Source organism: Carassius carassius, chromosome 3 (assembly GCF_963082965.1).
Source record: "Carassius carassius chromosome 3, fCarCar2.1, whole genome shotgun sequence".
Taxonomy (NCBI): domain Eukaryota; kingdom Metazoa; phylum Chordata; class Actinopteri; order Cypriniformes; family Cyprinidae; genus Carassius; species Carassius carassius.
Genome location: NC_081757.1, coordinates 11,476,206 through 11,490,289, shown reverse-complemented (window position 1 = coordinate 11,490,289; position 14,084 = coordinate 11,476,206). Strand labels below are relative to the sequence as shown.

Sequence of the window (14,084 nt, the reverse complement as noted above, 5' to 3'; positions counted from 1 at the left end):
GTCTGAAGAATGAGTGCCCTACAGGGGGCGCCTGTCAGTTTATAAAATCCAGCCTCTCAAAGAGTCCATCTTAATTCTTGGGATGATGTTAAATATGAATTATTTGCCAATTAAATATGTGATTCACACAGAGAAATTCAAGTAACAGTCCTATAAATAGACTTTAATGTTAAGATTCCCGTCCTTGTTAAAAAAAAAAAGTGAAGTGACATACAGCCAGGTATACCCATACTCAGAATTCGTGATCTGCATTTAACCCATCCAAAGTGCACACACACACAGCAGTGAACACACACACACACACACATTGTGAACACACACCCGGAGCAGTGGGCAGTCATTTTTCCTGTGGCACCCAGTTTGCAGTTGGGGGTTCGGTGCCTTGCTCAAAGGCACCTCAGTCGTGGTATTGCCCTATCACTAACAGTGTGAATTGAAACAATATTAGAACACATGGTCATCAATTAAAATTTTGTACACATTCATTTTGTTAATCAAATTTAGTATCCCAGTAGCTACTTACTAATTTGTTCAACTTGTAGTGTTACAATGCTCCCCATGTATAATCAATATATATGTGTCTTCTTTATATGTGTTTGTATTTATTTCTTTAATATACAATATTATTATAACATTATAGATAATAAATTTATAATATGGTAATGTTGGTGGTTTGTGTGATTACTGCATCTAGCAAAAGATTTAAAAACATACTGTACACATTGTTGCAAAACCCTTAACATATAGCCAAATAAAAGACTTCGGATGTAGAGTTCAGCTAAAATAACCATCATTTGTCATTTTACAATGGCTAACCTACAGAACAATAATCTCTGTCACACTTTTTATGCAAAATCATAAACAAAATCCCTCCTTATGGCTTGCCTTAATGCACATGCACAACGATTAGTGTTCACAATAGATAGTTCCACAATTCCTTTTTATAGCTATGTTTCATGTTTATTTTAACATGATTCACATAAAATGATGCCTGGAAATTCAACAATAGCAAACAGAGTGATGTCAAGATGCACTAGTTTCTGTGCAACCTGTTTACCAACATTGTTTACCAACTGCTTTTCCGGGTTCATATTTCACAGAATTATCACAAATAAAGGAGCAATTAGAAAAATCACTAAGTCATTTTTTGGGTATCCAATTTGACCAAAAAAAGATTAGATCAGATCAAGATTTTACAGCAACTCTTTATATAACCTTACATAATAAATTACAAAAATAGTCACAGCCTGCAATGACAGAAAAAGACAAATTTTGTGGTCCTTTTAGGTATTTTGTTAAAGGGGTCATATGAATGCTTTTTTAAAGATCATTATTTTGTGTATTTGGTGTAATACAATATGTTGACATGCTGTAATGTTCAAAAAACACATTATTTTTCAAATAATGTCTGTAAATGTGACTTTGTGCTTCTTTGGGATGGCACAATCAAGCAACATTCACTTGCAAAACACAAGCTTTCAGAGAGCACATAAGTCTGAAGTAATTAATTTAGGTAAAGGGGTGCAGAGCCAATGGTGGTTTTGTATGCAAAGGTCAGTTCCTTGAATTTTATGTGAGCAGCTATTGGTAGCCAGTGCAAATTGATAAACAGAGGTGTGATGTGTATTCTTTTCGGGCTCTTTCAAAATGAATCTCGTGTTTATGCAAATATTTCCACATGTAGACATGTGTGGGGCGTGTTTAAATGAGCCGTTTAAGGGGACGTAGCAGAGTCTAAACTTTGATAAAGAATATCTCTTTGGATTTGAGACTTTAGTCTTTGCAACTTTACAGATCTTATTCATTATTGAGCTTGTAACGCTCCAAAGAGAAAGGAAAAAATTAAATTGCATCATATGACCCCTTTAAAATCTCCTGGGTCATATTTTATCTGTTAGGTAGTGTGAGGCAATAGGAGCTTTTAAAAAAAAAAAAAAGAAAAAAACGACTTCTACCTTTTTAATACTGGAGTACAATTTAAAGTTGTACTTTTTTACTTTTACTCAAGTATGATTTTGACCAGATACTTGTACTTTTAATTGAGTAAAATTTTCACTGAGTGCTTGTACTTTCACTTGAGTACATTTTTTGAGTATTTTTTACACCTCTGCACCTTTGTAAGGATGTTAATTTAAATACATGAAAAAAGGGGAGGAGACACAAAGAGATAACAAACACATTTATCTGCACTCTGCATGTGTTAAACGGAAGAAAATCTCTAAATATCCTTCATCTGAGCAATCATTCTAACACCAAGGAAGTTATCTACTGAGCATTTCATTTGTGGAGCATATAGGTAAGACTTCATTCAGAGTTTATATAGGTAAGTGATCATTTACCTTTGGTTTTTTTAGTTGTTGGATCATGCTACTTCTATGTCTGACTTTATCTGGACACACATTTTTGTGTGCAACTTCAATAAACCTCATTTATTCATATATATATTTTCCTCTGTCACCATAGTTGACTGTACTGCTCCGACTGTCTTCAACATGACAGAACCAGGTACTGAAATTTTATTAGTTTAAATATAACAGTAATAATTGAAATGATCTTTATTTATTCTGTTTAAAGTCAGTTTTACTATTCCAGTTTTTTTTTCTAGATGGTACATACCCTACTATTAGGTGATTTATCTTGTATACACATTTCCTTTGTTTTTAATGTCCAAGATCATTTCGTCAATGAAATTTTTTTAGATCAAGATGTGGAAGAATGGAATGCACAATGACATGTTTGACCACATTCTGTAGAACGTTTCTAGAGTATGTTTTCTTTTTCTGTCGCCTGTATGTCTTAAGCTTTCTTTTCTTGTTTTCTTTTCTATATAAATGCATCACTGAATAGGTATATGTCACCTTTTAACCAACAAGTTCAATATTGATCAGAAAAGGCACTGATCCTAAAAGTAGGCCATATGAAGCTTTGTTGAATGAACAGACCAAATTTAAGTAGGTTATTGACTTAAAATCTTAACACCAATTTTGGCTTCTCTTTCACATTCTACACAGTACAATTGTATAGTGTAGATTGTAAAGATTGATGTCTGAAGAAAATTTTGCACCTGCTCCTCCAGCCACAGAACTTCAGTCAGAGAATCAACCATCTCTAGTTCAGCTGGCCTTGAATCAGTCTGATCCTGATCCAGTCTCTCTCTTTATTACATTTTGTCTTAAACTAGGTTGTCCAGCCCAGGACTCTATCCCAGGACTCCAGACAGATGATCAGTCTCCTCACGTTCAGCCACCTTTGAATCAGTCTGAACCCATTTATGAAGTTGATCCCGAGGATCATGAAGAACACATATACATGTGTATGTATATCTGAGTGTTTCTCAAGTCTAATACATGTATATGTATATCTACATACATGTATACTGTAGGTCGGGGTTCCTCAAATCTTACCCTGGAGGGCCAATGCACTGCAGAGTTTAGACGCACTCACCTACCTCTGATTTTCTAATGATCCTGAAGACACTGATTAGCATGCTCAGGTGTGTTTGATTAGGGTTAGAGCTAAACTCTGCAGGAAAGTGGATCTAGTGGGCCAGATTTGAGGATCCTTGCTGTAGGTATATCTGAGTATTTCTAATTTTATAAAGTCAGAAAGGAAATTAAATTTGGTAACATAACAGTTAGATTGTACTAAATTTACTTTGCTGTCATTTAGTAATCCAGATTAAATACACAAATAATTCAAATTGGGATTTAAACAGAAGAATATTTGATACTTTACTATCTAGAAAGTTTAATGTTTTCACTTTCTTTAAGGTCCTGATCCGGGTCCTCCACCTGCTGGGCTTCAGCCAGAGAGTCAACCACTTCCTGTTCAGCCTGTCATGAATCCGCCTGGTCCAAGTAATCCAGTACCTCACCAGGTTCAATCATACACAGGTAATAATAATAATAAAAGTTGTACGAATTATAGAACCTCAGACACTTTTCTCCATTCTTTCACTGATTGAGTTTTGGTTCCTTGCCGCTGTTGCCTCTGGCTTGCTTAGTTGGGGTCACTTCATCTACAGCGATATCGTTGACTTGATTGCAAATGAATGCACAGACACCATTTAAACTGAACAGAAATGACATCACTGAATTCAATGATGAACTGCCTTTAACTGTCATTTTGCTTTATTGACACTGTTTTCCTAATGAATGTTGTTCAGTTGCTTTGACGCAATGTATTTTGTTTAAAGCGCTATATAAATAAAGGTGACTTGACTTGACACTTCGATCTTCTGAGACAGACAGTAGACACACAGTGCATTAATATACAGACATCTGTTTCCACTCACTGAGAGAAAAAGCCGGAAACTGTCTCTCACATAATGCATTGGTTCCTCCTCATCCCCTTCCTTCCCCTCACCCATCCTTCCCTTCACCCAGCTCACTCAGAATGGTCAACAGTAGAATATAATGTTTTTTACATGAATGCAAGTGATATTTACAGTCATGTTTGGTGTCATTTGAATTGTCTCAGGGTGACTGGTACAATGGTCTCAACTTTACAAGAAGTAGACTAAAAGGTGATAAAGATTCTAAGAGTTAAAAGATATTTTGCTCACTGTAGAGAGTGTGCCATTTCCCACTGTCTTTCATGCTAAATGCATTTTGACCCTAGAGGTGAAAACTCTACATGATCAATGCAAAATCCAATTGTTAGTTCCTGTCTACATCTCAGGGGATGTTTGTCTTCTTTTCGTCAATCATTTGAATATTGAAATGATATAAAAAATATATTATTTCTGGTCAAATTAACTAGATTATTAAAATTTAGCAAATTTGCAAATTGCTAATTTCATGGTTTTCATACGTTGATAATTGTGTTAAACTTGGATATCCAGTCCAAATGCCTCAGCCAGGACAGCACATATCCTCCTATCCTGTGGGAGGTTATGGTGTACCTGGGCAGGTTCCTCCACCTGCAGGGCTCAGACAGTCATGAATCAGTCTATTCCAGGTAATCCAGCAACTCACCAGATTCAGTCATATGCAGGTAAAAAGAATGTGAATGATATATTTAGATGTTCAACCGTTCAACTAAAACAATGGCCTTTTTCTCAAGTTTACATTTTCAAATGTACTTTTTTATTGTCTGTTTTTTGCCAGTTCAGTCAATGATCTAGGAACACAAGAGAATATCAATACAAATAATAATGCAAATCAATAAAATCAAAAATGTTGATAATTGTCTTAAACTATATCAATTCTCATCCAAACCAACCTTTCAAATCTCATGCCTCAACAAGAAGGTCCTGAACCTGCTCATCCAATCACAGAATTTCAGTCACAGAATCAAGCAGCCTTGAATCAGTCTGATCCTGATCCAGTCTCTCTCTTTATTACATTTTGTCTTAAACTAGGTTGTCCAGCCCAGGACTCTAGCCCAGGACTCCAGACAGATGATCAGTCTCCTCACGTTCAGCCACCTTTGAATCAGTCTGAACCCATTTATGAAGTTGATCCCGAGGATCATGAAGAACACATATACATGTGTATGTATATCTGAGTGTTTCTCAAGTCTAATACATGTATATGTATATCTACATACATGTATACTGTAGATATATCTGAGTATTTCAAATTTTATAAAGTCTGAAGGAAATTCAATTTAGCAACATGACAGGTTAGATTGTACTAAATTTACTTTGCTGTCATTCAGTAATCCAGATTACATACACGAATAATTCAAATAGGGGTTTAAACAGAAGAATATTTGATACTTTACTAACTAGAAAGTTTAATGTTTTCACTCTCTTTAAGGTCCTGAGCTGGATCCTCCACCTGCTGTGCTTCAGCCAGAGAGTCAACCACTTCCTGTTCAGCCTGTCATGTATCCGCCTGGTCCAGTGAACGCACCTTACATATTTCAGCCGAATAAAGGTAAACATACAACATATCTGAGTCATACATAACATTTACAGTATATGTTCAAATGTTTAACTAAAAGGCTTTGCTCTTCAAAATATAAAAATGAAAATTAATGTTTTCAAATATAATGCATATCTCATCATTACAAATGCTGGCACATAAAGTAGAAAAGTCATGTTACTAAACTAACTTCAATCTATGAACACTCAAGGTTTTCACTTTCACACTCAATTTTTGTCTTAAACTAGACTATCCAGTCCAGAGCTACCTTCCATGTGCCATACCTCAGACAGCGGGACCTGGACTGGTTCCTCCAGCCATGGGACTGGAGCCACAGAATCAACCACTTCCAGTTCAGACAGTCATGAATCCACCTGATCCAAGTAATCCAGCAGCTCACCAGCTTCAGTCATACACAGGTAAACATAAAATGTTTGAGAAGTTTGTAAAATTTAGATTTTTAACTGTTCTAAAAAAACATTATTATTATTGCAATGTCATAAGGAAATTAACTAGATTAACACTTTATGGATTATTGTTTTAAAGTAGGCTACCCAGTCCAGAATTACCCTGCATATACCATAGCTCAGACAGCGGGGCCTGGACTGGTTCCCCCAGCCACGGGGCTAGAGCCACAGAATCAACCACTTCCTGTTCAGACAGTCATGAATCCGCCTGATCCAAGTAATCCAGCACCTCACCAGGTTCAGTCATACACAGGTAAAAATTATTAATGTGAATGATATATTTAGATGTTCAAATGTTCAACAAAAGCAATGGCATTTTTTCCTCATATACATTAAAAATTAACAGTTTCAGAAGTACTTTTTTTGTCATTTTAATCAATGATCTATGAACACAGGAGAATTTCAATACAAATAAGGGAGCAAATCGATAAAATCAAAAATGTTAATTATTGTCTTAAACTATAGGTCATCCCCTCCAAAACAACCTTTCAAATCCCATGCCTCAGTCAGAAGTCATAGACCTTCAGTCAGAGAATCAACAACCTCCAGTTCAGTCAGTCTTGAAACAGCCTGATCCAAGCAGCCAAGTACTTCACCAGCCTCAGCCATATGCAGGTAAACATAGTGTGTTCTATCAAATTTAGACATGCAAATGTTACTTCTTTTAAAGTAGGAAGCAAATTAACAGACTTTAAATTTAACAGACAGAATTAAAATCAAAACAGACTATTCATTTAATAGTCAACTTCCCTATGTTCTGTACTTTGTGGTCTAGTGTGGATGTACTTAATTAACATCAATGCCATAGACAATGCAAGGCTAATGATGTTTCTCCATCCTCCTCACAAACGTCTCTAGCACCTGCACTTCCTCCACCAGTTCTACTTTTTGGAGTACCACCCGGTCTCGAGTACCTCACTCAGGTGGGCCTTGTCTGTCTCGTTCTATCAGTACTTCTTTGTGGAAGTGTGATGTCTGATTATTACCTGTTTTTCTGCATTTCAGATCAACCAGATACTTATTCACCAAAAAATAGAGTGTATAAAGAGTGAGTCTTCTTCTCCTAGTCCTTTCTTGTTTGTTTTTTATTAAGTATGTTAGAGCACTGCCAATGCTTGAAAGCATTTCTGCTAACACTCTTAAAGACTGCATACTTTTACTGTGTTTAAACCTTAGAGATATTTTAATCTGGCAAACATTGATACTTTTCTATAGTGTTAACTGGCTTTGAGACAGACAACCAGTATGAGATCAAGAACAGCATCGGGCAAGAGATCTACCATGTTAAAGAAGAGAGTGACTGCTTAATACGCAATCTCTTTGGTCCAGCACATGGTTTTAAAATGCATATTAAGGACAGCATGGACCAAGAGATCATTCAGTTGCACAGACCAATGCGCTGCTTCCTGCAAGAGGTAGAACAGACTTTATCAATCTTATCAAGGTTAATATAACAGCTATATAAAACATTTTAACACCAATGCTGGGCTTCAGACCAGAAAATTGTAAATCTTTAGAATGATTGATTAGATTGACTGACAATTGAAATTTTACGTAATTGCTTATTAAATATTTGCATAGTTTAGCTTTTATCAATAGTCACAACTATGCGCTGTAATTATTGGATGTTCTACAAGAGATTAAATTATCACAAACCTATATATATATCCCCTATATTATATATATATATATATATATATATATATATATATATAAAATGACTGATGGTTTAGTGAGGGATTGAGCTGCTCACAAGCAAGTTTGAAGCTGTTTCATGAATCTTTTTGGTTGACTCTTTAAAAATAAAAATCGGCATAATTCTGCAGTCAAAGGTTGAGGATAGGAATCTGAAGCTGTAATTTCAAATGAATCTTGCTAGAATATGATATGATTTAGTTGTTTAGTTTTGAAGAACATGCTTGCAAGCAGCTGTGCAGGGATTTGAGCATATGTGACAGTGGTACGTGGGTTAAACTGATTTAGCATGAGATGGAAAATTCTGTGTTTTTACATGCTTCTTAGACGCGTGTCTATCATGTGTCTATCACTATTTTAGGTATTCAGATCACTATTTAATATTCCATACTCTAGAAGAGTTGCAGTTAGTCTTTTTTTTTAAATGCACACTTAAATTCGAGAGGATGTAGCATTCCTATTAAGAAATATGGAAACTGCTATACATTTCTATTTAGGGCATTCAGTAATTCTATAAATTAGTTTGTTTGCTTATTGCACATTTTTAGACAAACTTTCTTTTCTTGTTTATTAATTGATGTGCATTTTCCCCCCTCAGATGGAGGTCCAGGCTCCTCCTGGAGTAATCATTGGCTATGTGAAACAGGAATGGTCCGTCATACCAACATTCACCATCCTGGGCCCCAATTATGAGGAACTACTGAAGATCCAGGGACCCATCCTCCCATTCCTTCGCTGTAGTGATGTAGACTTTGAGGTAACATTTATTTATTGGGCAAGATGTGTTTAAAGGTTTTAAGGTGTTTAGCATTTGATGTTAGGATTACGCGTCTTTTGCACCACTAAGAAGGTCTGTCTTTAGGTTAAAGGCATTATTGGTGAACAATCTATTGGTCGAATCACAAAACAACAGAGTGGTTTAATAAAGCAATGCTTCACTGATACCAGCAACTTTTGTATCCAGTTCCCTCTGGACTTGGATGTTAAAATGAAGGCTGTACTTTTGGGTGCTTGCCTCTTTATTGTGAGTATTAAGCCAATGATTTCAGCGATTCACACAGTAGCTGTAAATACTGTATGCTAGGAAAGTTCATTCAGAACTGATATTTTTAGCTGTTTTGAAACTTATTTAGTAAGTTGTAACTAAATTACATCAGTTAGAAAATATCAACAGTACACATTTGTATTAAAATATTTAGCATTATAGTAATGATTCTAGTTTGGACTGATCTATTTTTCTCTTTCCTTTTCATCTTACAGGACATCATGTTCTTTGACAAAGGTGGACATTTACTTCTAAAATTATTAAGGGTATCATGAAATGCCTTCCTTTTCTTTTTCTTTTTTTTTAAGGTTGTCTAAATTTTAGTGCCCAGTCTCTGAGAGGCAAGTATGAAGTCTGTTAGGATTAATAAGGACTTGGAGCAAATCCAATTTTTGCATATGCAGATATTTTGATGAGTCTGCTTTCCATTTGAGGGAGTTTGCTTTTTAGAGAACTGCTTTTCTCTTCTCCTATAGCAGAAACAGTCATATGCAGGCGGTTTTAGTGAGAGTGTGATATGGTCTGAATGACAGTGTACATACTAATGCCATCATATTAGTATATGGTGATATGGCAACCTTTGTCAAGATGGAGAAACCTACACAGTTAAATGAACTCATGGGGCCTCATCTGTTCAATGAACGGAATATTCTTTAGTTCTACATTCGTTTTTAGTGCTTTCAGCACACATGCATTGTTAGGAAAATATTGAACAATGTGTTTTCCAGAACCTTGCAGTTTTATTTGTACGGCACAAACTAACCAAATGTACTGGCATTTAGCTGTAACACTTGCAAAATGTTTTAGCTCTCGTAATCATTTTTAGACAAAACTTACAATCATATACTACTTCTGTGCAAATATAAATATAGTCAATTAAACATTATTTTTATTTTTTGTTACTTGTTGTTACTTGTGTGTTTTTCAGGTTTCACATTCATAGGATTACTTATGCCCAACAAGAAACTAAAATGTGTTGAAATGTAGGCTTATTTTAAACATTTGTACACATTAACAAAATCCCCAAGGAACTAATGTTTTTTTACCACAACTTGCTATGAACCATCATGAAGAAACTTAAGTTTTGAAGCAATATCTCTTTTAAAATTAAGCTATAGGTACTATTTAAAAACAGGAAAAAAAGATTAGACTTATATGCCCACCAAAATGAAAGGTTAAATGCACATTTAACTATGCAATCAGGACTCAGTAGAATGTTAGACAGTCACGGGCTACGTGACATAAGAAGTCAACAAGATATACTTGTACTTGTCCAACCGGTTTACTTATGTAACGTGGCGGTACAAAAGCAAAGGAGGTCGTAAGGGTGTTTTCCCACACTCTTAACACAAAATATGCATATGTATGACAATGTATGGTCGACTACGCCACCCCAGACCACTGGGGAAATAACAGCCCTAAGGGCACACAGGTTCGTCTTGAATGAGTGGGTGAGGAGACATGAATAATATAGAAAAGTTTATTATGTTTGTCAATATTGACCAATAAATAGCTAAAAACTTCCAAGTGAAAACTCTACATTGGCCATATAATAAACAGGAAGGCACACCAGCAATCTGCATCTACACACACACACAATAAATCAATTCCCATTAAAGAAAACCAAATGGCCAACAGGAGCGGTAGCTGGGGGTCCGGGTCGGCTGCCAAATTGTAGAACGAACCCCCCCCCCACAATAGTCCACTACAAATACCCAAATGCACACGTGAAAGTTAGATGGCAGCAGGCACACAGCACTATAACGTGAACACACCACACAAATGGCAGCCTCGCCTTCACCCCCCAGAGACCCAGCTCCTATAACAGAAAAAAAAAGAAAACAAACTGATAACTACAATCTGACAGAAACTCAAAGAAATAAATAAAACAAAAATAACAAACGTTTATAAAGTACAATACCCCCAAATAAGTAAAACAAAAAAACAAATGTCACAAAATAAATCAAATAATTCAAGAAATTAAACCACTTAGCACAAACAAAATAGCACAATGTAACAAAAACAGGTTAACAGTTTGAAATAAACCAAGTTCACTCCGGTTTACAGTGCTCAGAGATGAGGCACGGACTGAACGTAAACCAAGGAAAACCAAATACTCAAACAACCACACGGTAGACACGAGATGCTGATTCCAAGTTAGACCAAGGGAATTCCATATGCGGCGGCCCGGGGAGACGTTCAGCCTGCCCTCGAAACCATGCACTACACCCCGATAGCAACGTGAATCAACCGCTGGGTTGCTATCGTGATAAAGGTCGAGGCAAAACAGCGACGCAGTCGCGATCACGGTTCAGTGTTGATGCTCACTTCCCACTAATTAGCCCAAAAAGACTCAGTTATGCAGGAGAGCCCACGGGATGATCCTGCACGCAAACCGCTTCGTAGTTGCACACCATATTCAATATAGCGGCTCAGTCAGACCATATGAGTGACGTGCTATCAATGCCACGGTGAAGAGTGGGCAGCCAGCACAAAGCAGCGGGAAGGAAAAAAAAGAGCAGCTTACAATCCAAGCCTGTGGCGACCACGGATGACGTCACGAGGGAAATACAAGGACGCATGCCAAGTGGCCATAACATGTCCTTTATATATCTCAAACCAAATAAGGAGGAGGGGTTACTAAACTAAGCACAGGTGGATGACATTCCCTACAGTGGATTCAACCACCCTGCTACACTTACATTATAACCCCTTTAACAGATTTTGCAACATTAAAGGTTAAATGCAGTCACCAGTCTGCAAATTGGTGATGTTATATTTACATTTAGTCATTATGAAGATGCATTTATCCAAAGCGACTTTTCGAGAAGCGATTCTTCTTAAAGAGCCAAACAGACACAGGAAGTGCTCATTATACTAAATTTTAGGCATTGTTCAAATAAGTACAAGCTAGAAAGAGAAGGAATAAATAAAGAGAAAGACAAACGTTTTTTTTAAGAATTTTTTTATTTAGGATGAAGTCTAGTAACATTCCGGATTCAGCATTCTGGATAGGGGTGGGAAGATCATGCACCAGCCAGGAATGGTGAACGAGAATGTTCTGGAAAGTGATTTTGAGCCTCTCTGTGATGGTACCACGAGACGTCGCTCACTAGCGGATCTCAGACTTCAGGAGGGGAAGTAGGCAGGTACTGAGCCTGTGGCTATTCTGTATGCTAGCATCAATGTCTCGAACTTGATGCGAGATGCAACCAGTAGCCAGTGCAAGGAGATAAAGAGAGGTTTAACATGGGCTCTTTTGGGCTCATTGAAGACCAGTCATTCCGCTGCATTCTGAATCATTTGTAGAGGTTTCATTGTGCTTGATGGAAGTCCAGCCAGAAGAGCATGGCAGTAGTCCAGCCTAGAAATGGCAAGGGCCTGGACAAGAAGTTGTGCAGCATGCTCCGTTAGAAAGGGCCTGATCTTTCTGATCTTGTGCAATGCAAACCTGCATCTTTGCAATGTGTTTTTTTTTATTTAGGTCAACTGGTCATCAAAGATTACACCAAGATTTCTGATCGAAGTTGAATGGGTGATTTTAGAAAAACCTAGCTGGATGGTGAAATTATGCTGTTGGAGTGGCAGGAAAGACAAGAAGCTCAGTCTTTGTCAGGTTGAGCTGTAGGTGATGTTCTTTCACCCATGCTGAGATATCCACCAGGCAGCCTGAGATCTGTGCAGCTACTGTTTGATCATCTGGTTGAAATGAGAGATAGAGCTGTGTATCATCAGCAAAGCTGACCAGTGCAATGGTAGGAGAAGCCATGTGCCTGTATGATGGGACCCAGTGCTGTAGTGTATATGGAGAAGAGTAGGGGTCCAAGAACGGATCCCTGAGGAACCCCAGTGACCAGTTGATGTGCTTTGGATACCTCCCCTCCCCTGGCCACCTGAAAGACCTACCAGTGAGATAGGATTCAAACCATCGACGTGGAGCCCAGTGTTGAGAGGGCAGATAGGAGGATCTAATGATTGACAGTGTCAAAAGCAGCAGATAGATCCAGCAGAATAAGAACTGATGATTTGGAATCAACTTTTGCAATCCACAGGGCTTCCGTGTTTCACAGTAATGCAGTCTCAATTGAATGGCCACTCCTGAAACCAGACTGGTTAGTGTGTCCAGTTTGTTATTCTGTGAAAGAAACAATGATACCTGTTTGAAAACAAATAATTAGAAGGTTTTCGTTATGAATGGAAGGAGAGACATGTCCAGCTGTCTATAAGGGAAGTGTTTAATGTAGGTTTTTTGAGCAGTGGGTTTACCCGAACCTGCTTGAATGCAGTGGGGAAGGTGCCTGTGAGGAGAGATGTGTTGATGATGTGTGTGAGTGCTGCTAAGAGTGTAGGAGAGAATGCTTGGAGAAGGTGTGAGGGGATTGGGGCTAGAGGGCATGTTGTAGGGTGAGAAGAGAAGTTTTGATGGGAGGTGGTGGAGGGGGACAGATGAGAGAATTAAATTTTGTAAAGAGTTCACGTGTGTCTGGATCGTTGTTGATCTTGTTGTGGAAGTATGAAGATTTGGTAGTATGGACTTTAGCAGAGAAAGATGAAAGCAAAGACTGAAACATACTCAGGTCTGACGAATCTTTTGATTTTTGCAAATTTTTTTCTCTGCTGTATTGAGTTTGGTCCAATGCTCACAAAGAACATCAGATGACCAGGGGTGGGGCAGCCCATGCTGGCCTGGAGGAGAGAGGACAAATATTGTCTAGATGATAAATGTTCTTGTCAATTCTTGTCAATAATTTTACTAATAATATCTAAATTCTCCAGGAAAATGGCAGAAAAAAAAGAAAAAAAGAAAAGAGAAAACAAACGTCTGAACCAAATAATTTATTTGACTTTAACTTTTTTAATGGTAGGCTTTTCTTTCATTTTCTTTATTTCTTTTTTTGGGGGGGATTTGGCTTCACCTTTCAGCCAGCTGGTTCCACGATATTGAACATAACACTAAATACTCTTAAATTTAAAAAGTAAATACACAAACATTCCCTTTTATGCTGT

The 14,084-nt window shown here is 37.3% G+C and overlaps 1 protein-coding gene across 1 annotated transcript; it reads left to right on the top strand.

Annotated features, from left to right (window-relative positions):
• The first annotated feature begins 3,181 nt into the window (after positions 1-3,181).
• si:dkey-62k3.6 (phospholipid scramblase 2) lies at positions 3,182-9,917 on the top strand. The gene is made up of 13 exons (XM_059522297.1): positions 3,182-3,313; positions 3,771-3,893; positions 5,363-5,494; positions 5,763-5,882; positions 6,119-6,289; positions 6,417-6,590; positions 6,803-6,952; positions 7,196-7,260; positions 7,343-7,385; positions 7,553-7,752; positions 8,631-8,789; positions 8,895-9,056; positions 9,293-9,917. The coding sequence occupies exons 1-13, from the start codon at positions 3,310-3,312 to the stop codon at positions 9,350-9,352; spliced, it is 1,563 nt and encodes a 520-aa protein (XP_059378280.1). The 5' UTR covers positions 3,182-3,309; the 3' UTR covers positions 9,353-9,917.
• Positions 9,918-14,084: the final 4,167 nt, after the last annotated feature.

Coding starts and splice junctions, on each gene's coding strand:
- si:dkey-62k3.6 (XM_059522297.1), top strand. Junction 5,495..5,762: donor TGAAGAACACATATACATGT/GTATGTATATCT, acceptor ACTCTCTTTAAG/GTCCTGAGCTGGATCCTCCA. Junction 6,953..7,195: donor CCAGCCTCAGCCATATGCAG/GTAAACATAGTG, acceptor AAACGTCTCTAG/CACCTGCACTTCCTCCACCA.